Source organism: Neoarius graeffei, chromosome 11 (genome assembly GCF_027579695.1).
Source record: "Neoarius graeffei isolate fNeoGra1 chromosome 11, fNeoGra1.pri, whole genome shotgun sequence".
In the NCBI taxonomy this organism is placed as follows: domain Eukaryota; kingdom Metazoa; phylum Chordata; class Actinopteri; order Siluriformes; family Ariidae; genus Neoarius; species Neoarius graeffei.
Window position 1 is genome coordinate 49393799 of NC_083579.1, and position 26384 is coordinate 49420182.

The window sequence follows — 26384 nt, forward strand, 5'->3', positions numbered from 1 at the left end:
ACCAGTGATTAAACCTTCAGAAACACTGCATGATTATATTTAAATAAGTGGATAGCTCCAATAATCCTATATTAATTCATGTCTATAACTTTATTTACACATCTGAATACAGTGGTGGCTCAGTGGTTAAGACTTTGGCCAGGAGTTCAAATCCCAACAAGTGCTCAGTTGGATCTTGTGTCAATTCTAAGTCACTTTGGAAAAACGTATCAGACAAATGAGCAAAATCTAACCACAGCTTGCTCTGTTAGTAAAGTCATGGCTCGGTGTTCAGTACCTGACGGGCAAGGCCTTGGTAGTCTGCTCAGGAAGCTCTGGTGGGTTGACAAACATCAGTTTGAGCAGCAGCTCTAGGTAACCAATGTGACGTGCAAGCTTGGTACTGATGAGCCACGCCCAGCTCCAGCTCTCGCCCTCTCTGCACCCACCAAAATACACCAGCACTACAACAAACAGCAAACAGCAAAGTCAGCAAAATACACCGAACTTCCATCCATCCATTATCTGTAGCCACTTATCCTGTTCTACAGGGTCGCAGGCAAGCTGGAGCCTATCCCAGCTGACTACGGGTGAAAGGCGGGGTACACCCTGGACAAGTCGCCAGGTCATCACAGGGCTGACACATAGACACAGACAACCATTCACACTCACATTCACACCTACGCTCAATTTAGAGCCACCAGTTAACCTAACCTGCATGTCTTTGGGCTGTGGGGGAAACCGGAGCACCCGGAGGAAACCCACGTGGACACGGGGAGAACATGCAAACTCCGCACAGAAAGACCCTCGTCAGCCGCTGGACTCAAACCCAGGACCTTCTTGCTGTGAGGTGACGGTGCTAACCACTACACCACCGTGCCGCCCACACAGAACTTCCGATTTTAAATAAATAAGAAATAGTATGGAAGGCAGATAACACGAGGGAAGTTTCAAGAGGAATTCTGGTACAAAATTGTCACGTTCTATAGTGCAGTATTGCATCTCTCAGTCTAAGTGGTTTGGCATGAATCAGTGTTCAGCCACTACAATGGCCAGCATGCATTACACAGTAGTGGTTCTCAAAGTGAGGTCTGGATTGTTATAATAAATAATTTATTACAAAATATATGTTCTTATAATTATTAGTCTCTTTAACTTGCCGTTTGAATTGAATGGATTTAATTTGTACCTCAAAAAGTTGACAAAAAAAGGGTTTATAAATATTCCCAAGCTCTAGGGACCTAATAAATAAATAGGCAGAATATCACTATTACAACATTACCATTGAAGAATGAGCCTGATTTTTAAATAGGTTTATGTTCTTGAAATAAATCTGTGCTGGATGAAGGGGAAAGTCAAACTTATTCTACACCATTAAAAGCGATCTCTGCCTGCAAAATGTTTGCGAATTACACAACTTCACCTTGAGCAACCAAACAAGCTCTAATGAAAAATTGATTCTTACATACTGTATATCCTGCTCCAAACAAGAATTGGTAAGTATCGTTTAACTTGGAAAGACCTGCCAATGCACGGCTCGAAATTCGCGGTGGTCCGGTCGCCCGAGGCGACTTAATTTGTTATTTGGTGGGTAATTCCTGTCACTAGCCAGCCCGGCTGGCTAGTTGAAAATAAAAAAAATATATATGAAGTGAAGATTCAGACACATCGTCAACTAAAGCCGCCACATATTAAGCGCGTGCCGTGTCTGTGTTAATTGATGTGTTTATCGGCAGGATGGAAAATACCGAAGAATTCCGAATCATATCGTGTACGAGTCAGGCTGTCGGTTTTTTCACTACTGCGCATGCATATAGCGCATCTCGTTGAATATCGCGGTAATCACGTTCTCAAATTCAATAGATGTGGCCACATTAACGCCCATTTAAACACGTGTTTTTGTTGTTGTTTACATCTACATCTGCCAAAGCTACGTTGCGATGTGGAATTTTCTGAAAGGTGTACAGAAACCGCCAGAGACGGGGACAAAGCGACCTCGGTCTGAAGAGGAGAAAAAGGCCGCCGATAAAGCGTACGAGAAGGAGAAACGACAAAGGACTTACAGTATAAGCAAACGTGGGAGCAGGGTAGGCCTTGGCTGTGACATGATTTTTATGGAATAATTAATGTTTTTCAAGTTGATTCCTAGTCAATATGAAGCTCCTAATGCTTTCTCTCTCATAAATGGTTAAATACAGAAAGCATGTTGGACATATTTTGGGTGCTATAGTCATGATAGTAAGTATATTTGCTTTCAATACTCATACACCAAGTTGCCAAGTTTTCCAATATATTATTATTTGTTGATATTATATTATGGTGCTCTGTGTTGTTCTCATTTAACAACAGTATCAAAATACTCGGGTCTTGAAATAAATGCACATTAGTCATGAACAATGGTAACTACTCTCTTTTGTGTTATTTTTGACAGAAGTAAAATTCATACATGAACAAATTTTGGCGAGTTGATTTTCTGTTTGGCGAGTTACTTTGGAAGGTAACTAGTCCGGCTGGCTGGTGAAAAAATATATGAATTTCTAGGCCTGTAATGACGACATGTTTTCATGCAGGTATAAGTCTACTGAGGTTTTTACTTTGGCTCTCCTTTCCCCGTTTGCTCTTCTTCTTCCATGCACTCTCGTGCACACACACGGCTGGATATCACCGTACCACAATAAACTAATCAATTTTTGTCATTGTGCAACACTGGTCTCTGCTGGACAAAAACACTAACAGTCTTCACACTCTGTATTATAAACTACACAGCGCATGGGTTTGTTGATTTGATTTGCTGTGAAGCTGATTAATTGAATGTGTCTGGCTGTAGCTTCCACTTCCTCTCATGTGCTAAAAAGCTTAACAAAGTGAGCATGGCGACAGGCAGGGAGCATGGGACTAGACATTTGTACAATGGAAGGAGTCAAGTCCTTCGAACGACCTCTTCTCTGAAGATGCACATAGATCTGCATTCATGTACTGTTGAAATCATTATGAAGGAGTTTTCAACTTAAAGGTTGTACATAAAACATCCCTAAAAACTGTGATGACTGGCTTACATTTCTTTTTTAAGATTTTTTTTGGGCTTTTTGCACCTTTATTGGATAGGACAGTATAGAGACAGGAAATGAGCGGGAGAGAGAGACGGGGAGGGATCGGGAAATGCCCTCGGACCGGAATCGAACCCGGTCCCCGGATTTATGGTATGGCGCCTTATCCACCTGAGCCACGACGCCCCCAACTGGCTTACATTTCTAACTGCTTGTTACATTACATACATTTTTACACGGGGTGGCACGGTGGTGTAGTGGTTAGCGCTGTTGCCTCACAGCAAGAAGGTCCTGGGTTCGAGCCCCGGGGCCGGCGAGGGCCTTTCTGTGTGGAGTTTGCATGTTCTCCCCGTGTCTGCGTGGGTTTCCTCCGGGTGCTCCGGTTTCCCCCACAGTCCAAAGACATGCAGGTTAGGTTAACTGGTGACTCTAAATTGACCGTAGGTGTGAATGTGAGTGTGAATGGTTGTCTGTGTCTATGTGTCAGCCCTGTGATGACCTGGCGAATTGTCCAGGGTGTACCCCGCCTTTCGCCCGTAGTCAGCTGGGATAGGCTCCAGCTTGCCTGCGACCCTGTAGAAGGATAAAGCGGCTAGAGATAATGAGATGAGACATTTTTACACTAGTAGGTCACTTCAAAATCAGAGAGGTCTTAATTACTATTTCCCCTAGAGGAAAAAACAGCAAAAGAAAACGAGCAGCATTAAATGGTCTGTTTCTCAGAATTTAAAAAAATTCAGTACAGATTATGCTTCACTGATATGTTATGAAAAATTAATATACAGTCATATTAGTCTAACCCGAGTTTGTCATGAGCATAGACTGTAAAAGTAATTGACAAAACCTCTGTGATATCATTCATAGGATTTCTGAAGAGCAGGTTTGACACTCAAATAAGGAGGCTGCGGGCATCGCCATCTTGGCAGCTCCTGACTCCGCCTAACTCCCAGCTAGTCCATAAATAGAGAAAGGGGTGGGGATAGTGAAGCCTGGCCGCTGGAATAGTACGGCTGGAACACACCTACTAACCTCGAAACTAACAAGCTAGTTATGCAAGCTAGCCAACAAGCTCCTAGCTAAACTAAAAGAAGCCGTTCCATAAGATACAGATCATAACCTCAACGGCCAATTTACAAAAAACAGGCGTGTAACCGTCTGATAACATATTTGATCAAGGCGTGTCCTCTTTTAGTCACTCAAGCTGTCAAATTGTCAGTCTGAGCCCAATTTACTGAAGGGGAGATCCTGATAAACTTCATCGGTAGCGACTACATCAAAAATATTGAAAGGTAAGTACAATCTAATAAAGCAACTTACAGGTGTAGTAGCAGAGATGCCTACCCCAAATTTTGAATTTCAGTATTCTTGAAAACATTTTTCAGTATTTTGGAATGACTTTCAGTAACATTAATTTATGCGCATTTCCATTATAAGAGGTGTATATACCAATATGTTTAACATTTAAATTATTAAAAAGAACTGTTTTGTGTGAATTGAATAAACAAAACGCGAGCAGCCATCTCAACTGAATTTCCACTCAAAAAATTTCTAGAGCATACAATATCTCACATTTTTATAAATACAATAGTGTTCCCTGTTTGCAGACATTACGGTTGACTACCAATCATTGGTATTGAATGTAACTCCTCAAAAGTATTATATTATATTGCCTGGCAAAATGTTCTACCTGTTAACGGATTCTAATAAAATTAAAAAAAAAAATTTCTTATTTCATGCCAAAGAGAGTCCGACATTGTTATCTTAATGTCCCAATATATAAATACTTCAGCATAATGCTTCAGAAGAGACATTGAATAAAATGACATTTATAATTGTATTTAAAACAGTGGAATGATCAATTTTTTGCCACAATCCCAACAACACTAATCATAAAATTCTGTTTTTGATCATACTACATGTACATTTGCACTTGCAACACTGAAAAGACTTTGAATTAAAGAAGTACAGCCAGTGTTTGATATTTCAGTGAATAAAAATCAGACATGTAAAAAGAAACTGAATAAGTTTAACTCACATTTCATGGCACTAATTGGCAAGTTCAACTGCAAGCACAGGTCAACCATCACCGCTTCAGCACGTGTCACGTTCCGTGTCTTTTCATCCACAGATTTCGTAAAAAACTGCTGGATACCCCCAGATTTACTTTCCGCCTGACTCGCCATTTCAGCATACTCCATATGGTTTTTTTTGTAGTTGACATGCCGCGTGCAGTCATCGCGACCACCATGAGTGATGTTAATGTCAGTTCTACACAGTTTGCAGTGCGCGTATCCATTGCCCTTTTGACTGGGTGTAATGCACGGCCATTCTACCGTATCGAAAATAGCGCGAACAAATGTGCGGAATCTGCGCATGTCACACAAAGCATGTACGGAATCTGCGCATGTCACACACAGCATGTGCGGAATCTGCGCATGTCACACACAGCATGTGCGGAATCTGCGCATGTCACACACAGCATGTGCGGAATCTGCGCATGTCACACACAGCATGTGTGGTTGTCATAAAAATAAATAGCCGTGAATCGCGCATGGATTGAAAAAGTCGCTTGGACATTTAAAAACAACTCACTGGAATTTTTTAAGACTTTATAATAATTCCGTACAGAATAACACTGTTTGCCGTAACATCGTATTTACGTAACTTTTCCGTACAAAATACGGCCAATCCGTACTAGTAGGCATCTCTGTAGTAGTGTGTAAAAGTTGTGTTTGCATGGAAAAGCTCTCAGACGAAAATAGGCAAGGCTCCACAAATTATTTACATAAATCCATTACTTGTGGTGAAGCAGCTAGCCAGCTAGCGGCTAACAAGGTGACACAAACGCAACTATCGATCAAATCGGTCCCGCCCCTGATTATGCATAAAAATGTATGGCTCAATATATTTTAAGCTGTTGAATTATATAAAAATTCACCCCCTGTACATTTGTCATGAAGGGGGAAACTAGCTTTAGAGACCAAAACCATTTTTTGTACCATGCTGTAAACATGTTTGCTTTCGCTGTAAAATTGGACTTGGGGGTGTGTGGGAATTGACTTGCTTTTGGAGTCAGCCTTGAGGAACTGCAGATATTAGCACTTGCACATTGGCTTCACTTTTCAGGACCGGAGGTTGTCACTTGGTCATGAGAAACGTAATCATATCCTATCCAAAGTCTAGTCATTAAACGTTAGTCATTAAACATTCTCGGTTATGTGAACTGCTGTATAAACTCTCCTTTTAGGGCAGAATCGTTTAATCGAATTCCTAAGAGCGATCCTACCAAAAAATATGTAGAGCAGGGCAAGGAGGCTGAGGGACACAGCAATGGCCAGCCTGGGATCGACGGAGAAGCCGAGAATCACAGCTACGGAGCCACACAACAGCAGAGTCAGCGCCACCACCAACCAAGAGAACTGAAACAATGGCTCCACCTGCTGGCCTGCAAACGTCTTCATTTCATCTGAAAACACCATGACGGGTCATTTAGTCACGCTACTTTAATTAGGTACAAGGCATAAAATGTTAGAAATATACACAAATGCCTATTCGACATTTTACTGGTGTACAAAGAAATACATTTGCAGTGGTGCTCTTACCCTCCAGCTTCTTGAGCAGGAAGGATTTTCCGCTGCCCCACTGAGCGTACAGACCCACACAGATGGGCGGCTGCATGGTGGGTTCACTAAGGATGTCAGCCAGCGCGCTGCTGTACAGGTCATAACCCAGCATGTCGCCATCACACTCCGTAGGGGACAAGTGCTCTACAATAGGTCAGGGAAGGGAAAAGAAAAAAACAACACACACACACACACACACACACACACACACACACACACGCACCTCAGAGTCTTTCATCTAGTTTTAACCATACAACGAAAGAAAAAGCTCTGTTCAGTTGCAAGTTAGGAAAACACTCACTGGCACCAAAGATCTGGGTGAGGATGCTCTTCTGGTGCGTGCAATCAATGTTGTAGGGCGTTTCACCCTGTTTGTTGGGCTTGTAGAGTAGGCGGCCATCTTTGGGGTTCCTCAAGAGCAGCTCGGCCAACTTTCTGCTCCGACCCCTGATGGCAATGTGCAGTGCTGTGTCTCCTTTCTGAAAAGCGTAGCATTTACATATCCTGTAATTACGAAGCACTGTATATGTAACAAGACTACCATTTATACAAACTGACTTGGGCTTGTTAAAAATAAGAAAACGTAAAATTTATTTATGTTGTTTGGAGGAAGTCGACAGTTATCCTGAAATTTAGTACTTTTTTAAAAGTCTACTTAAAGTGTCATTTACTTAGAATGTGAATAGCGAAAGAAAGAAAGAAAGAAAGAAAGAAAGAAAGAAAGAAAGAAAGAAAGAAAGAAAGAAAGAAAGAAAGAAAGAAAGAAAGAAAGCCCATGTGTTTATTTTGCAGCAGGGGGAGAAAAAAAATCCTGTTCACTAACAGCTTTTGTTTGAATTTGGTTAATTCTCAAATTTCTGTGTGCTTGCTTCAGATTATCATTCACCCCTTCAGCTAGTGCAGGGCTTTTCAAAGTGTGGGGCGCGCCTCCCCTAGGGGGCGCCGGAGTTCTTCGGGGGGGGGCACAACGTCTCATCTCATCTCATTATCTGTAGCCGCTTTATCCTGTTCTACAGGGTCGCAGGGAAGCTGGAGCCTATCCCAGCTGACTACGGGCGAAAGGCGGGGTACACCCTGGACAAGTTGCCAGGTCATCACAGGGCTGACACATAGACACAGACAACCATTCACACTCACATTCACACCTACGCTCAATTTAGAGTCACCAGTTAACCTAACCTGCATGTCTTTGGACTGTGGGGGAAACCGGAGCACCTGGAGGAAACCCACGCAGACACGGGGAGAACATGCAAACTCCACACAGAAAGGCCCTCGCCGGCCACAGGGCTCGAACCCGGACCTTCTTGCTGTGAGGCAACAGCGCTAACCACTACACCACCGTGCCGCCCGGGGCACAACGTGAGGAAAAATAAACCAGAATAAGTTACTATTGCGGACATTTAGCGAACTTCAGCTAGCCTTTGCCAGAGACAAAATGGATCGATATTTAGTACCTAAAGCTACAGTGAGTGAGGAGACAGAGTCTGGGCCAAACAACAAAAGAAGGAAGTATGACCACGATTATTTAAAGTTTGGATTTTCATGGACTGGATCTGAAGATGCTCCACTGCCACGGTGTGTTGTCTGCCAAGAGGTGCTAGCTAACGATGCTATGAGATGTTTAAAATGTGTAAAACAAGATGTTTTTTTTTTTTAAAAAAAGCACAGATGTTTAAAATGTGTAAAAGAAAAAAATAAAAATGTGTACAACAACCATTTTTTTAAATATGAATGGAACATTAAGTATAGCAACAACAAAAATTGTAGGGGGGGCGCTGTTGTTTATTTGCTCTCTGAGGGGGGGCTGACTCTCTCACACTTTGAAAACCCCTGAGCTAGTGTATTTCAAGATAGATTCAACTGTGTAAGTAAAGAAGTGACACCAGATTAATATAAATTTGTGTAAATTCAAATTTAAGGCAAGATCGAGACTTGACGTTCATCAAATGCAATTTCAAATCATTTAGCCCCTGTGCGCTCTCTGTCCCTTTTCACATACGTTTTTCAAAAAGCACAGAACGCTGTTACCTTGTCCACAGCAGACACTTTTGCTCCCTTGTCAAGAAGAAGCTCAACAATTTCAATGTTTCTCATTTTGGTAGCTTTAATAAGTGGAGTCTCCCCTTCCTAAAACAGAGGATCACACCCAAGCAGGTAAGGAAGTGGTGATTTCAGTGCAGTGTAGTATTTTCTGCCTTTCTGGAAATCAGGTGGTTTGACTTTACCGTACCTTGGTGTAGGCCTCAGTGTCAGGGTTACACTGCAGGATATCTCGTACCATGGTGGCGTTTCCTTTTTCTACTGACCAGTATAGGGCAGTCTTACTGTCCTGTGTAGAGAAAGGGCATGATATAATGAAAGCACACCACTGCAGTTAAACAGATGAAAATGAGATGGGGTGACTGTCTGCTTTTATATGGTTTTATACACTCACAGCCACTTTAATAAGAATACTTAGATGGGCTACAACATCTGAAGGCCTAAAGCAGCAAACCAGCACATAGGGTTCCACTCCTGTCAGCAGTGTTGGAGTTGAGTCACTAAACCTCGAGTCCGGGTCCAGTCTCGAGTCCCCAGTGTTCAAGTCCAAGTCGTTAAAGAAAATTTCGAGTCGAGTCCACTATTGATTTGAGTCGAGTCTCAGAACAAGACTCCAGCTGCACCATTTGACGGTGGCTGTTGCTGCCTTTATGTGAAACCGTCTCTGCTGCTGTGTTGGACTAATATTATTGCTTGACCGCCCCATTTTAGTTAATAGGCTACAGATAAAAAGCTTGTTCATCGCTCAGCAAGTCCTGCAAATAACATGAGAGAAGGTTAACACTAGCTGGTTCATCAGTCAGCAATCCCCGCTATCAGCACAACAATGAACATAGCATGGTCACTCTGGGTGGAGTCTTACCAAATGACGATTGAAGTTCGAGGTTGTCCCCGTCGTCTCCTTGATAGTTCTTCTATATATGGAACTCATAGCAGTGCATTTTTTCCCACTGCACGAGAAGTCTGTATAAGCAAAGCGGACAATCCTAGGGGCTTCTCTCCAGGCATTTTAGCGCCATTAACGTTAGTTTGCTCCTGAACATGACGTATGAACAGGTGAATGTGCATTCCCTTGCACGAAATTAGTATAAAAATTAATGTAGATATAAATATCTTATGCCAACTTATTATGGCATGTTACAAAAAAATAAAGAAAAAAATCCAAGTCCTCGTCTCCAATTTACAAGTCCGAATGCAATTAATGCACGAGTCCGAGACCAAGTCATCAGTGCTCAAATCGAAGTCGAGTCACGAGTCCTTAAAATTAGGGTACAAGTCGGACTCGAGTCCGAGTCCTGGAATCGAGTACTACAAGCCTGCCTGGCAGACAAGAAGGCTACACTTGGCACAGACTCACAATAGCCGGACAGCTGAAAATTAGAAAAAAACATCACTTGGTCTTTTTCCAAGCTTCAACTTGGAAAAAACAGTTTCAGTGAGACCGTGCCTACTGTAGCCTCTGTATCTTTGCTCTTAGCTGACAGATGTGGAACCTGTTGTGGTCTTATGCTGTTGTAGCTTATCCGCCCCAAGGTTTGAGGTGTTCTGAGATGCTTTTCTGTTTAATAGGGTTGGAAAGACTGAGTATTTGAGTTACTGTAGCCTCCCTGTCAGCTCAAACTAGTCTGGTCATTCTCCTCTGATCTCTCATAAGCAAGCTATTTCTGCCTACAGAACTGGCACATACGGAAGCCAAGAGAGGCCCTTCATATAGTCCTTTTTTTTTATTCACCTTGTTATCCCGAGATAACGACATAATTAATTCAGGATCTCGAGAAAACAACACAACTAATTCGAGATCTCGATAAAACAAAACCGTTATTCCGAGATCTCGATAAAACAAAACAATTATTCCGTGATCTCGAGAAAACAAAACAATTATTTCATGATCTCGAGTAAACAGCTGAGAAATGGTTCATTCAGGTGCACCAAGAGACTTGTGATATGCGACTTTGGGGCTATTTCTCATTCTGTATAGACGCAACTTTGGTCATTAGAATGTCTGGAATAATTGATCATCTAATAAGGCAATATTTTGATCAGGGGTTGACACAGGGAGAGATTGCATTAAGGGGGCGCAGCTCTGCTAGAAATCTCAGCTGTTTTCTCGAGATCATGAAATAATTTTGTTTTTTCGAGATCACGGAATAATTGTCTTGTTTTCTCGAGATCTCGAATTAGTTGTGGTGTTTTCTCGACATCCTGAATTAATTATGTCGTTATCTCGGAATAACGGTTTTGTTTTCTCGAGATCTCGAATTAGGCCCTGTCCACACGGCAACAGATTCAGGTGACTCCGATACAATTGCTTATCGTTTCGGCCTGGCGTCCACACGGCACCGGCGTTTTGGGTGCCCAAAACGCAATCTTTTGAGAACGGGTTCCAGAGTGGAAAGATCTGGCAACGTTGCCGTTGCGAAGTCGTCTGGATGAGTAGAACGGATTTGTTTACGATGACGTCACAACCACATGACTGTGAGTGCTTCACGCCGGGTAGAAGTGTAACGAACTCGATGCGAGTTGTCAACAAATCCTATAACTTGGTTCATGAAACGCGCTTACAAAATATTTTCACTGTGAATATTTATTGTGTAATGGTGCAAAGTGAGAGAGAGAGAGACTCTGCCCTTAGGGCAGAGTCAATCCCGCCAGCAAAAATAGGGAAAAAAAGGAGCGATCTCACCTCTTCAGATGTTGGTTTAAGTCCGACAATACATTCCTCAAAAAGGGCGTAGAGGAGCAAATTAATCCATCAACGTGTATCATTCAATTTATTCCGGACCATTAAAGACGCCGCCTTCCGCATAGAATCGTACGTCATCCTCGCCGCCATATTGGATAGGTCAAAGCGGAGAATAAAGATTCATGTGCTGCGTTTAACTGTACCAACAGGTTTACCGTCCAAACGAGATCACATGGGATTACCTTTCACAGGTGAGAAACAACAAATTAATCCATCAACGTGTAGCATTCAATTTATTCCGGACCATTAAAGACGCCGCCTTCCGCGTAGAATCATATGTCATCCTCGCCGCCATATTGGATAGGTCAAAGCGGAGAATAAAGATTAGCTGCGTTTAACTGTACCAACAGGTTTGCCGTCCAAACGAGATCACATGGGATTACCTTTCACAGGTGAGACTGGAAAAATACTTTTCATTGTATTTGGTCATTATAATGTAATTTTACAAACAGATTTTCCTGACTTTGTGGCTAATATGAAGTCTCGCGCATAATAGTTTATGCGCATGCGTCCTTACTTCTTCTATTGTTCTGGTGTCTCCGAAGGGACCGTCTTACAGCGCCCCTAGAGGTGTGGCATGTGTATTGCATCGTTTTCAGCAAGCGTTGCGTTGCCATATGGACCTGATATTTTACTGATCGTTGCCCATTTGGACGCGAAATATTTTTAAATAACATCTCGTTGCCATTGTCGTGTGGATGTAGCCTTAGCTGTGTTGTTTTCTCGAGATCCTGAATTAATTATGTCGTTATCTCGGGATAACAAGGTGAATAAAAAGATTATATGAAGGGCCTCTCTCGGCTTCCGTAGGCACACACTCAGGGTTTTTGTTTTGTTTCTCACACCATCCTGTGTAAACTATACAGACCATTGCGTGTGAAAATCCCAGAAGAGGAGTACTTTCTGAATTACTAAAAGCAGGTCACCATGGTCAAAACACCAATTCTTCTGATGTTTAACGAGAACATATATAAACAGACACACTGAAGCTCTTGACCTGGGTCTGTAGGATTGTATGCACTGTACTGCTGCCACATGATTGGATCATTGCATGAATGACCAGGTTTCCAGTGTTCCTACTAAAGTGGCTGGTGATTGAATATGGACATTATGACATAAAATTGGAATATTGTACAGATAGTCAGCAGGTTATAGAAGCGTATTAAAACAAATACGGATCTCAGAAAAATAAGACAGAAAAATATAAAGTACCTGCCCCTTAACATCAATGTCAGCATATTTATTCAGCAAAGCTCGGACGATCTCCACGTGGCCTCCTCTAACTGCCGCAATTAGAACCGTGTCCCCGCTCTGAGACAAAATAAACACGCATCAGAACATGCATACAGTACAGATAACTGTAAATACAAAGCATCAGAACATTCATTACATTGGTTCAATTAAATTGTGACCGTCGCTTGTTTTAAAAATGTATCTGAAGAAGATGCATCAAGGGAAAAAAAAAAGCAAGGAATATGAGAACAGGTATTCACCCTGTCAGGAATGTTGACGTAGGTGTCTGCGTCCAGCAGGTCCTGCACTATCTCAGTGTGGCCCTCCATTGCAGCGATCATCAGTGCTGTGTTTCCGTCTTTTTCGGTCATGTTGACGTTGGGGTTTCTCTTCAATAGCTCTTTCACCACCCCTGTGTAACCACCACGCACTGCCACAATCAGAGCAGTCATCGAGTTCTGGCAGAGAGAAAGAGAGAGATCCAAATCAGCTTTCTGAAGTTTAACTGGAGACAAAATTCATCTTCAATTAATCTGAACCTGTTCAAACTAAATGCATTTATTTAGTAAGTAATTAAGTAAGGGGTGGCACGGTGGTGTAGTGGTTAGCACGGTCGCCTCACAGCAAGAAGGTTCTGGGTTCGAACCCAGTGGCCAGCGAGGGCCTTTCTGTGTGGGGTTTGCATGTTCTCCCCGTGTCCGCGTGGGTTTCCTCCAGGTGCTCTGGTTTCCCCCACAGTCCAAAGACATGCAGTTAGGTTAACATGGGGCGGCCTTGGGCTGAGGTGCCCTTGAGCGAGGTACCGGACCCCTGACTGCTCCCCGGGAGCTCTGGTGTGGCTGCCCACTGCTCTGAGTGTGTGCATGTGTTCACTGCTTCAGATGGGTTAAATGCAGAGGATGAATTTCACTGTGCTTGAAGTGTGCATGTGACGAATAAAGGGTTCTTCTTCTTTCTTCTAATTATAGTACTTTATACCATAGTGCTGTTGAATTCTCTAATCTGATTGGTCCGAAGGTGTTGATTAATTTTCTATAACAGCAAACTAGCATTCATTCTAATACTTTTCGTTTATATAGTAAGAACTCATTCACAGGGGCTTGTATGGTACATAATCACGTAATCTAAGGCGAATAATAAATGCATACAAATGCGTTATTTAATAAAGAACAAATATCATTGATATACTGAGGTTTTCTGTAAGGAGAAGGTTATTTAACACTTATGGAAGAAGTCGTCAGTGTCAGTGCTTTGTAACAGTCAGCAAGTTCTCCCTCACTGGAAAGTCTTCAGGACAGACGACTCCAGTATCTCAGTAACATGATAAGCTGGGGTTTTTTTATCTTATAAACTTCAAGAGAAAAAAAAAAAGAGCCTAGTGAAGGAATGACTGCTTATAGCGGTTTGTTTTTGTTACCACACTGGGCTTTACTCCACTTCATTGTTGTTTATTTTCCTATAACAGCATGCCCTGTCATTTTATTACCTGGCCTGCGACGGAGTAAGCAGGGCGAGGTATTGTAATCAGTGCGGTTTGTGTGTCCGTTTGTTAACAATCTAGTGTCTAGACGGTTGCACCGATTGACTTCAAATTTTCAGGGTAGGTGGGCAATGGTCCATAAATTACCTGATTAAATTTTGAGCGTAATCGGGTCAAGGTGAAGGTCAAGGTCGCCGGAAAGGTCAACCTCATCTCATCTCATCTCATTATCTGTAGCCGCTTTATCCTTCTACAGGGTCGCAGGCAAGCTGGAGCCTATCCCAGCTGACTACGGGCGAAAGGCGGGGTACACCCTGGACAAGTCGCCAGGTCACCACAGGGCTGACACATAGACACAGACAACCATTCACACTCACATTCACACCTACGGTCAATTTAGAGTCACCAGTTAACCTAACCTGCATGTCTTTGGACTGTGGGGGAAACCGGAGCACCCGGAGGAAACCCACGCGGACACGGGGAGAACATGCAAACTCCACACAGAAAGGCCCTCGCCGGCCCCGGGGCTCGAACCCAGGACCTTCTTGCTGTGAGGCGACAGCGCTAACCACTACACCACCGTGCTGCTGAAAGGTCAACCTTTCGGTCAAAATAACATATTTTCCATTATAACTCAAACGGTTGCCGATAGACAAATGTTTACTATTATGAGCGTATAGGAACTCCTGTATGGCCTTTCATTTGGCACCATGATCTCTGATCTTGAGGGACCTTGATAGGTCAAACTCAAGGTCATGGATTTTCAGAGAACTGTAATTTGAAAACCGTTGATGAACGATATTTACCATTATCAACTTACAGGAAATGCCATATGGGCTTTCATTTGGCACCATCACCTTTGACCTTGAAATGTCAAACTCAAGGTCATGGATTTTCATAGGACTATAACCTGACAGCTGATGATTGAGAGATATTACCCCTATAAACATATAGGTATAAAATAAGTACTGCCAGCTGAGGTTTGTTTTGCCTGGCAACACTTGTTCCTTACAGAACTGTTAATATGAGACTTACGAATAATTTTATTTTCGAAAAGGATGGGACTGCGTACTAAGAAATATATATTTGTTACAAAGAGAAAAAGTTTTCCTTAAAAAAAAAAGTGTCATATTAAATATCCCTGAAGAATTCACATCAAGTTGAAATGATCAGCACACACACCGCGCCTTCCTGGTCCACATTTGCGCCGTTCTCCAGCAGGTGCATCACACAATCATAATGACCTTTCCTCGCTGCCCAGATCAGTGCTGTGGTGCCATACTGTAAAGTAAAGGATAGAAAAGAATTTATTGAGCATTATTAAAGGTGCAGTTAGGTTTCTAAAAATCTCATTTTACATTTTTTTTTTAACTGCAATTTGCAATGCCATACAACGTCCTGAGTTTTCTCATTTCAGGACCGTACGTTGTTCCAGCCCGGAAATAAACTCCGCCCTCTGGTGAAACTGAGCTGCCCTACTCCGCCACTTTTACCATAACTCACAAAGCCTATGAGTTTAACCAGAGGGTGAGGGGTTGGCTTGTTAATATTCCTGTAGAAACTGCAATGTGCCTCGCGGCCAGCAAAGAGCACTACAAATTACAAACTACTCCTTTAAAATGTGTTTGATGAAGGCCTAACTGCACAAACTTACAACTGTGCATTGGTCCTGCCTCTCAGGTTACAGTGAGCTAATTATTATATCATACACTACCGTTCAAAAGTTTGGGGTCACTTTGACATTTCCTTATTTTTGAAAGAAAAGCACTGTTCTTTTCAATGAAGATCACTTTAAACTAATCAGAAATCCACTCTATACATTGCTAATGTGCTAAATGACTATTCTAGCTGCAAATGTCTGGTTTTTGGTGCAATATCTCCATAGGTGTATAGAGGCCCATTTCCAGCAACTCTCACTCCAGTGTTCTAATGGTACAATGTGTTTGCTCATTGCCTCAGAAGGCTAATGGATGATTAGAAAACCCTTGTACAATCATGTTAGCACAGCTGAAAACAGTTGAGCTCTTTAGAGAAGCTATAAAACTGACCTTCCTTTGAGCAGATTGAGTTTCTGGAGCATCACATTTGTGGGGTCGATTAAATGCTCAAAATGGCCAGAAAAATGTCTCGACTATATTTTCTATTCATTTTACAACTTATGGTGGTAAATAAAAGTGTGACTTTTCATGGAAAACACAAAATTGTCTGGGTGACCCCAAACTTTTGAACGGTAGTGTATAGTCCCAATATTGTGTTTTGCCATATCAACAACCAAAAAAGTTGCATGCAAGTTTGGAATCGCTGCTGCTTTTGGATTCTTTAGGGACAAAAACTGCTTATGTTTGTGAATTCTGTTTTGATTTTTTCCTATACTACTCGTGTTTAACATTCAGCGAGAACATACAGCCCATTGCATCATGGTCGTAATCGCACTGAAACCTTGTGGAAGTAGAATTTTTTTTTCCTGTATCTTAGAGGATGGGAGACTATGTTTACGTAAATAAGGCTAAATCACTTCTCTGTGAAGTCAGCAACATCTTTAGATGGGGTAATGATGGTAGTCACCTTGTCTGAGCAGTTGACTTTAGCACCGTGTTGTAGTAGAAGCCGAACAATTTCAGCATGGCCTCGGCCTGCTGCCCAAATGATGGGGTATACGCTGTACTGTAACACACACACCCACACACACACACCTCTCATTTGTCTCACTGTAAGATCAAGTACTCAAAAATACCACCATGCAACATATGTACTGCACAGGAAAGAGATTTTTTTTTTAATGTATTATTTGACTGAACGTTTTAAACATGAGGCCACATTTAAAAGCAGAGGTGCAGTGCTCGGTCGTGTCATACTGGACTGCGTACCTGTCCAGTGATGTTTGAGTTTGCTCCTTTCTCCAGCAGAAGACGGACCACCTCCACACGACCCTTATACGCTCCCCACATAAGAGCGGTCCAGCCGCCCTACAACCACACGCAAAAACACACATCAGTATTTTTAAATGTCCTTAGTAAAGTCGCTGGGTTGTTTTTGTAAACATGATTCCCCTGAGTCAGAACGTTACTCAGATTGCAGGCTTAGATCAGACACTCAGCCTGTTATTATTAGCACTGTGCTACCGACACACTGGCACCATGACACACTTTTCCAGACAAATCACTGTCGCAGACCAATGAACGGCAGAAAAGTGTGCACTATACAATACACATAATTCCACAGATCATAGAGCTTATAAAACAACAATATCTAATTAACATAGTCCAGGAAAACTCACCAGAGACACTTACTGAGGATAGTGTGACATTCAAAACTATTATGGAAATAATTAGAGAAAAAACATTTCATAAATTTCCCTCTCTGCTTTCAGATTTTATTTGCTTTTTTACCTGGAGCTATGATTTTATGACATAATGCTGTTCCTCGATTATAAGGCTCAAAAGAAAAGGAAATAATAGTATGGAATGAGCTGAAAAGAGATACATGTACTTTTTAACAGTGAAAAATCATTGCACCAAGATACCGATACCAAAAAAGAATGGTCAGTTATATAAATAAATACAATACGATTCAAACAGGTCCGCTATAAAATGCTTCTCTCATTTGCTATTAAAGAGAATACAATTCGTTATTACAAAAAAAAAAGCTCTCAAACTACAGTATATTATAGGAATTTGTTAACACAAGTTAAAAAGCTTTGTTCTCTTTAACTGAAGGCAAAATCTTCAATAATGTGTTACACACATGACAACTACAGGAGTCCGTATTAGGTCTTAGTCATTAAGAGGCATGAACCATGTTAAGAGCATTGAAAGTGTTGCAGTTTGAATGAAATATAACAAATGAAGCTAACCATGAAAATGTTCAGTTACAAATCTCCGTTAGAAATTATGTATTCTGTAATAATAACGATCATCTGATCCCGTTTTGGATGTAAAACAAGCTGTGGAACAAAAAGTCTTGCTTTGTATGTACTACATGATGTTTACCATGTCTCTGTGCTCCAGATTTGCATCGTTGGCCAGCAGCTCCTTCACCACCTCAACATGGCCCTCCTTGGAGGCAGAAATCAGTGCAGTCCAGCAATCCTATGTACAAGACAAAAAGCCCCACAGAAGCTTGACTAAATGCTTAGATATTCCCTTCTCCCAACCTGAAGGCCTTTTAGAGATTTAGAACGTACCAGTTGGTCATACCACGTAGTCATGAGTGCCCAAACGCTATGGGTAACAATGCTCAGTGAAGTGCAAGGTACTGTATGATACCAGAGGTGTGTGAGATCCTCAGGGTGTGTGTGCATGTTGAATGTCATCACCCAGTCATTTGCTGAACCACAGTTTTGCATGCCAATTACACAGCTCTGCAGGCCACCTGCTATTATGAGTGAACCTGAAGGAATCTGGCACTTTAGTGCAGGTCCACCCATAATGACATCACTCAGAGATGCAGGGAATGAGTTCAAATTGCCTTTTTTTCCTCTAAATTAGTCTGCTAAAGTCAGGGTTCTGAATGAGAATATATTTAGGCTCAAGAACTGGCTATCCAAAGGCTATCTGCATGTGATGGAGAATTCTCGGGATACTGCACTGCTCACTGAGTGGTGGTATCGATCCTCATGTGTAAAGATCATTACTGATTACCGTTGTGTAATGAAGTGGAATATGGAACAGGGTGTACCACATCGTCCAGGTTAACGTTGGCTCCTCTTCTTATGAGCTCCTGCACAATCTCAATGCTGCCCTGCTCAGCCGCCAACATGAGAGGAGTCTGTCCGCTCTGGAGAAAAACACAGAGCTAACACATTCAACCACAAACAGACTTGGGGCATAAATATACAGCATATTTTTATATATATCATCTCATTATCTGCAGCCGCTTTATCCTGTTCTACAGGGTCGCAGGCAAGCTGGAGCCTATCCCAGCTGACTACGGGCGAAAGGCGGGGTACACCCTGGACAAGTCGCCAGGTCATCACAGGGCTGACACATATGCCCCTTTTCCACCAAAGCAGTTCCAGGGCTGGTTCGGGGCCAGTGCTTAGTTTGGAACCGGGTTTTCTGTTTCCACTGACAAAGAACTGGCTCTGGGGCCAGAAAAACCGGTTCCAGGCTAGCACCAACTCTCTGCTGGGCCAGAGGAAAGAACCGCTTACGTCAGCGGGGGGGCGGAGTTGTTAAGACCAATAACAATAACAAGACCGCGAAAGATCGCCATTTTTAAGCGACGAGAAGCAGCAGCTGTACAAACGCGAAGTCATCCATTATTATTATTATTGCTGTTGTTGTTGTTGCTGCTGCTGCTTCTTCCGTGTTGTTTTTGCTTCGATATTCGCGCCAAGGTTTATGCAAACGTAGCGACGTAACTGACGTATACAGCGACGCAATGACGTGGCTCCCCTTAGCACCGCGAGCTATGGAAAAGCAAACTGGTTCTCAGCTGGCTCGCAAGTTGAACGAGTTGTGAACCAGCACCAGCCCCGAACCAGCCCTGGAACTGATTTGGTGGAAAAGGGGTATCAGACAACCATTCACACTCACATTCACACCTACGGTCAATTTAGAGCCACCAGTTAACCTAACCTGCATGTCTTTGGACTGTGGGGGAAACCGGAGCACCCGGAGGAAACCCACGCGGACACGGGGAGAACATGCAAACTCCACACAGAAAGGCCGTCACCGGCCACAGGGCTTGAACCCGGACCTTCTTGCTATGAGGCAACAGTGCTAACCACTACACCACCGTGCCGCCATATATATATATATATATATATATATATATATATATATATATATTTTTTTTTTTTTTTTTTTTTTGGAGGGGGGACAATTTGTTATAGATTTTTTTATGACTTCTACATTATCGAGTCAGTAAAAACCATTTCAGATTTCCACACATTCATTTTCCAGCACAAAATTAAATGTTACAGTAAAATGTTTGTAGATCAGTAAAGAAAGCAGCATATTACACAAGAAACCACTTTTCAGACAAAAAAACAATGAAGGCTGCTGGGTTTTGCTGCAAAATAAGAAGCAACACTTAAGGTCAGAGGTGGACAGTAACGATGTACATTCACTTGAGTACTGTACTTAAGTACACTTTTTGAGTATCTGTACTTTACTTGAGTATTATTTTTTTGGAAACTTATGACTTTAACTTCACTACATTTGAAAGGCAAATATCGTACCTTTTACTCCACTACATTTCTATCAAGGTCCTCGTTACTCGCTACTATGAAGTGGCTTTGAAAGTGGATGGGTTTTTTTTCTTAAACGTGATTGTTTTTTTTTCGCAGGTGACGCCGAGACAGCCGATCAGTAAATCACTAGGGTCAGGTCACGTCCACAAACTGTATAAAATCAAGCTCAGTTTCTCATCAGCATTATTTGAACACGATCAGTTGATGGCAGAATGGAAGGAGGCGGTTCTTCTGGGGAACGCACGCACCTATGGCTTTACCTTGAACCCATGTTTCAGTTTTCTGAAAGGAATAAAGATTCGTTTCGTTTTAAATGTTGGCCAAAAACAAACCACATCACGGCCTACAAAAACTCACCATCCAACCTGCAGAAGCATATTGAGGTATATAAAACGTTTTATTCCAAGAGAAAGCTTGCAACAAAGTTGTCTGTGCTTTTAGAGCTAGCGATAACATTGTAATAGCTGTGCAGTCTGGTTAGTCACATGACTTTCTGTGGATTTGCCCGCCAAGTTGCTACAGACGGCTAACGTTTACACATAGCTAGTTAACTTGGACACTGTTAGTTAGCATGTAAACACGGAGTTACACTAACATGAATAACATTAACTTATCTGAAGTCCTTTCAGAAATATGTTTTTGCATAATCTTGCCAAATTAACAGAATGTAGAAATCTTTCTTTTCTAGTAGCATTAGCTACCCAATATGATTTCAAGTTTGAAAAGAGTTTGCTAGCATGTCAGGTGGAGTTTCACTGACTAGCTAGCTTAACATTAAACCACCATGATGGCACAGCATGCGTTCATTTTGTGAATTTGCATTTCTGTCCTTGGTAACGGCATTAGGTTTTGTAAGCACTGTGGCAATGATACAATGATGCGTTGACAGAAAATGTACTTTTAATACAACCCCAATTCCAAAAAAGTTGGGACAAAGTACAAATTGTAAATAAAAACGGAATGCAATAATTTACAAATCTCAAAAACTGATATTGTATTCACAATAGAACATAGACAACATTATCAAATGTCGAAAGTGAGACATTTTGAAATTTCATGCCAAATATTGGCTCATTTGAAATTTCATGACAGCAACACATCTCAAAAAAGTTGGGACGGGGCAATAAGAGGCTGGAAAAGTTAAAGGTACAAAAAAGGAACAGCTGGAGGACCAAATTGCAACTCATTAGGTCAATTGGCAATAGGTCATTAACATGACTGGGTATAAAAAGAGCATCTTGGAGTGGCAGCGGCTCTCAGAAGTAAAGATGGGAAGAGGATCACCAATCCCCCTAATTCTGCGCCGACAAATAGTGGAGCAATATCAGAAAGGAGTTCGACAGTGTAAAATTGCAAAGAGTTTGAACATATCATCATCTACAGTGCATAATATCATCAAAAGATTCAGAGAATCTGGAAGAATCTCTGTGCGTAAGGGTCAAGGCCGGAAAACCATACTGGGTGCCCGTGATCTTCGGGCCCTTAGACGGCACTGCGTCACATACAGGCATGCTTCTGTATTGGAAATCACAAAATGGGCTCAGGAATATTTCCAGAGAACATTATCTGTGAACACAATTCACCGTGCCATCCGCCGTTGCCAGCTAAAACTCTATAGTTCAAAGAAGAAGCCGTATCTAAACATGATCCAGAAGCGCAGACGTCTTCTCTGGGCCAAGGCTCATTTAAAATGGACTGTGGCAAAGTGGAAAACTGTTCTGTGGTCAGACGAATCAAAATTTGAAGTTCTTTATGGAAATCAGGGACGCCGTGTCATTCGGACTAAAGAGGAGAAGGACGACCCAAGTTGTTATCAGCGCTCAGTTCAGAAGCCTGCATCTCTGATGGTACGGGGTTGCATTAGTGCGTGTGGCATGGGCAGCTTACACATCTGGAAAGACACCATCGATGCTGAAAGGTATATCCAGGTTCTAGAGCAACATATGCTCCCATCCAGACGACGTCTCTTTCAGGGAAGACCTTGCATTTTCCAACATGACAATGCCAAACCACATACTGCATCAATTACAGCATCATGGCTGCGTAGAAGAAGGGTCCGGGTACTGAACTGGCCAGCCTGCAGTCCAGATCTTTCACCCATAGAAAACATTTGGCGCATCATAAAACGGAAGATACGACAAAAAAGACCTAAGACAGTTGAGCAACTAGAATCCTACATTAGACAAGAATGGGTAAACATTCCTATCCCTAAACTTGAGCAACTTGTCTCCTCAGTCCCCAGATGTTTACAGACTGTTGTAAAGAGAAAAGGGGATGTCTCACAGTGGTAAACATGGCCTTGTCCCAATTTTTTTGAGATGTGGTGTTGTCATGAAATTTAAAATCACCTAATTTTTCTCTTTAAATGATACATTTTCTCAGTTTAAACATTTGATATGTCATCTATGTTCTATTCTGAATAAAATATGGAATTTTGAAACTTCCACATCATTGCATTCCGTTTTTATTTACAATTTGTACTTTGTCCCAACTTTTTTGGAATCGGGGTTGTACTTCAGTATTTTTAAAAGCAAGTACTTCAGTACTTTAACTTAAGTAAAAATTAACTGTACAGCTTTCACTTGTATCGGAGTAACATTTACCCAGTGGGATCTGTACTTTGACTTAAGTAATGAAGTTGGGTACTTTGTCCACCTCTGCTTAAGGTCTCCAGAAGATCTGAGGCTGCTTCTGTAAGATGCTCAGTCAAACCTACAGCTCATTTCCTTATAAAACTACACACATTATACCTGACTTTGTTTCATTTATTACTATTTATTGCTCTTTATGGTATTTTTTTTTTATGTAGAAGCATTGCATTTCATTTTTTTAAGACATCTTTCCTCTACAGCATTTCTTTACATGGGCCTAAGACCTTTGCACAGGACTGTATATGGCCTCACAAAAACTGAAGCAAACTGTGTCTGAACAAGACATTTACATACCTTTTCATTTAGGTAAATTAGATGTCATTTAGAAAAAGTGCTTTTTTTGACCACAGGTAGCTCCAAAAGGGATGCACTTAAATCATTATTTATACCATAAAACACATATTTGGTTCCATATCATTGGAAACATAGTTAAGTTTTAATGTTGAATGCCAGTAAGTTTTCAGACTATTTTGATCAAATTAGTATGTCTCATCTCATCTCATTATCTCTAGCCGCTTTATCCTTCTACAGGGTTGCAGGCAAGCTGGAGCCTATCCCAGCTGACTACGGGCGAAAGGCGGGGTACACCCTGGACAAGTCGCCAGGTCATCACAGGGCTGACACATAGACACAGACAACCATTCACACTCACATTCACCAAATTAGTATGTAATTGTGTCAAAAAAATGTCCTCTCCGAGACGGCTAATTTTTCAATATAAAATAACATATCTAAAATGATTATTTTCATCCTAAAATGTGGTCAAGATATTGGGACATAAATATTAGAGACAACTAACACAAAGCTTACAGCCTTATATTTAAAAGCACTATGGAAGTAGTGGATTCTGAATTGTCAAAAAAAAGTCCTCTCCGAGAATCACTTCATTTGTTTCTCCCAACCCTGCTTAAAGCTACACTTCATCTTGTTATAATACAAACTATTACACATGCCCATGTTCATATGTGTATTAATTTCCAAAAGTGCAGATTTGATAGTTTTTTTTTTTTTTTATTTGAATTTTGGACCCCTGTGACACAAACTTTGTACCCTGATTGTAAAACAACCCGTAAACACCATCCAGTCTCTTTTGTGGTTTCTCACTCACGTCACTCCTGCTGTCCACCTCGCGGTGTTTGTCCAGGTAAGCTCTGAGGGCTGGCAGGTTCTCCTCCTCCACGTGGCTGAAGATGCTCTGGGAGGCCATGACGGTCATCTTTAGAGAGCTTGTGGTGTCCATGGTTATGCCGCTAATTCCCGAGCCTGTTACAGGCTGAATAACAACAGGACAGGATGCATTAGAGCTCTATTTCCCAGTTAAATGCCATGCAGATTATTGCTGCACCAGTTTAAATCTGCACTGATAACAGATCTACTGTGCAAGCAGTGAAGAGGTCATATGAGCACTACTGAATTCTGGTTTAAGTGGGAAACAGCTGTTTAAACAATAACATTGTAGAAACATTTCTTAATCACATTAGCATTTTTAAATTGTGATATCAGTGTGTCTGTTCAAATCGCTACCAGATATTCGGCGCAAGTGAAATGTTGAGAAAATGCTACAAACTCTATAATCTACATTTCTAGCTAAATTTAAACCACTAGAATTATAAGACAGTGAAAGTGTGATCACTCTGTCATGACAAGCAAAATGGATAAACATTCCAGCAGTAGTGTTCATGTAATAACAGGTCTGCGTTAGTTCCTAGTGCTACCGGTATGGCAAGGCAGTAGGGCCATTACTTTTTAAATAACAAACGAACACTCTCTTTCGTTGAATAACCAACATTATTCTATCCACATTCACTGGATATGAGCAATTTCACGCTCTGATTGGCTACTCCGCTACTAGGATGTCAGCTCATATACCGTGAGTAGAGGAAAACAAAATGGTGGAGCGTGTTGCTGAACCAACCATGGACGAAATAAAAACTACTTGAAAACAAACCCCAAAAAATACAAAAAAGCAACAAAATATGGACTAAAAAGTACTTTATGGTAAGAACGTATCTTTCTCTATTTTTCAAGAATTATTATTATTATTATTATTATTATTATTATTATAGCATTTTCACAAATTGCTACTGTCATTTCACCGGTTTGTTTACATTCTAAGCGGAAATGATTTTGTCAGAAGTTTTTATTTATCGAATTTGCAAAAAATAAGGGGTGTTCACACGGCACATATTTGCATCGATGCTGCACCGATGTATTTTGTTGCGATATATCTTACACCGGTGTAAATTTTGTGGAGCGTTCACACGTCACAAACCTGCTTACTAGAGAGAAGCGTGTTAGCACCGGTGCAGCCCCACTTGCGTTCACACGGCAGTTTTTGCGACCGTGCTATACGATAGTAATAATGCGGAAATGAAATATGCGCATGCGTGAAAATGTACTTCCTTTTCCCGGTTGTCATGGCATCACCAAGCGCCGGGAAAACAACGTGGATGAAGACACCAGTGTTGCCAGATACTGCTGACGTTTTCCAGCCCAAAATATGTTCAAATCCACCAAAATGCACTTAAAACCGCCCAATCTGGCAACACTGGAAGACACGCAGTTCTGTTGTTGTTGATATTCGCCATTTTGGAAGCGCAAAATACCAGGATGCAAATTATGCAATGCCCATATGTAATCAACTCTCCTCACGCGTAGCGAGTCTACCCCTGTAGCGTTCAGACGTCCCATTTTATATCGGTGCTGCCCCGCAAACTAGCATTTACTCCGGAGTAAATTTCTTAAACCACCTCCCGAGCAGGGTTAGATTTGCACCGGTTTAAGCAGCTTTCAGGGGCTACACCGGTATAACTTTGTACCGTGTGAACGCTCTACCGGGGCAGCCCCGGTGCTACACCGGAGTAAAAGTTGCGGTGTGAACACCCCTAGAATGCTTCATTTCTCAAAATCCAGTGAATGTGGATAGAATAAAACAGTTATTCCACTCAGTCTCAATCTCATTGTACACGGCTTATAGCCAACTCGGTATTTTGCTCCTCGTCGGCTATCAGTTCACGTATGACTCGATTTTGTGGAATAACTTAAGTATTCTCTTCCCTTCTTAGCACGTTTCTCATCTTCGACTCGTTCAGTATCATGCTAGCTGAATGGAATATATCTGATAGACCACTCAATGCCAGCCAATATTATTTAAATACTGTAAAATACTAAAACAGGAATGTGGGGTTATGCTTTTACAAATTATGACAGCTACTTTAGGAAATCTATAAGTCATATGTTCTTCCAGTGGCAATAGTTATGGGACATGTTCCAGATATCTCGTACACTTTGTCATGATCAGGGTTGTGGTGGATCCAGAGTCTAACCTGGAATCACTGGGCACAATTTTTCTGCAGCAAATACACTGGGCCTTCAAGACGCTTTTTCTTAGA

At 41.7% G+C, this 26384-nt stretch overlaps 1 protein-coding gene across 5 annotated transcripts in view; it reads right to left on the reverse strand.

Annotated features, from left to right (window-relative positions):
• kidins220a (kinase D-interacting substrate 220a) overlaps nt 1-26384 on the reverse strand; it is a 108801-nt gene that overhangs the window by 61045 nt on the left and 21372 nt on the right. For all 5 annotated transcript variants that reach the window (XM_060934097.1, XM_060934096.1, XM_060934095.1 and 2 more), the window contains exons 2-15: nt 24101-24265; nt 18823-18921; nt 18135-18233; nt 17013-17111; nt 16711-16809; nt 15328-15426; nt 12926-13123; nt 12645-12743; nt 8880-8978; nt 8678-8776; nt 6951-7128; nt 6629-6793; nt 6313-6492; nt 278-443 (exon numbers count right to left, since the gene is read on the reverse strand). In XM_060934097.1, the coding sequence (XP_060790080.1) occupies nt 278-443; nt 6313-6492; nt 6629-6793; nt 6951-7128; nt 8678-8776; nt 8880-8978; nt 12645-12743; nt 12926-13123; nt 15328-15426; nt 16711-16809; nt 17013-17111; nt 18135-18233; nt 18823-18921; nt 24101-24232 (1811 nt within the window). In that variant the 5' untranslated portion in view covers nt 24233-24265. The remainder of the gene's footprint in view (nt 1-277; nt 444-6312; nt 6493-6628; nt 6794-6950; nt 7129-8677; nt 8777-8879; nt 8979-12644; nt 12744-12925; nt 13124-15327; nt 15427-16710; nt 16810-17012; nt 17112-18134; nt 18234-18822; nt 18922-24100; nt 24266-26384) is intronic.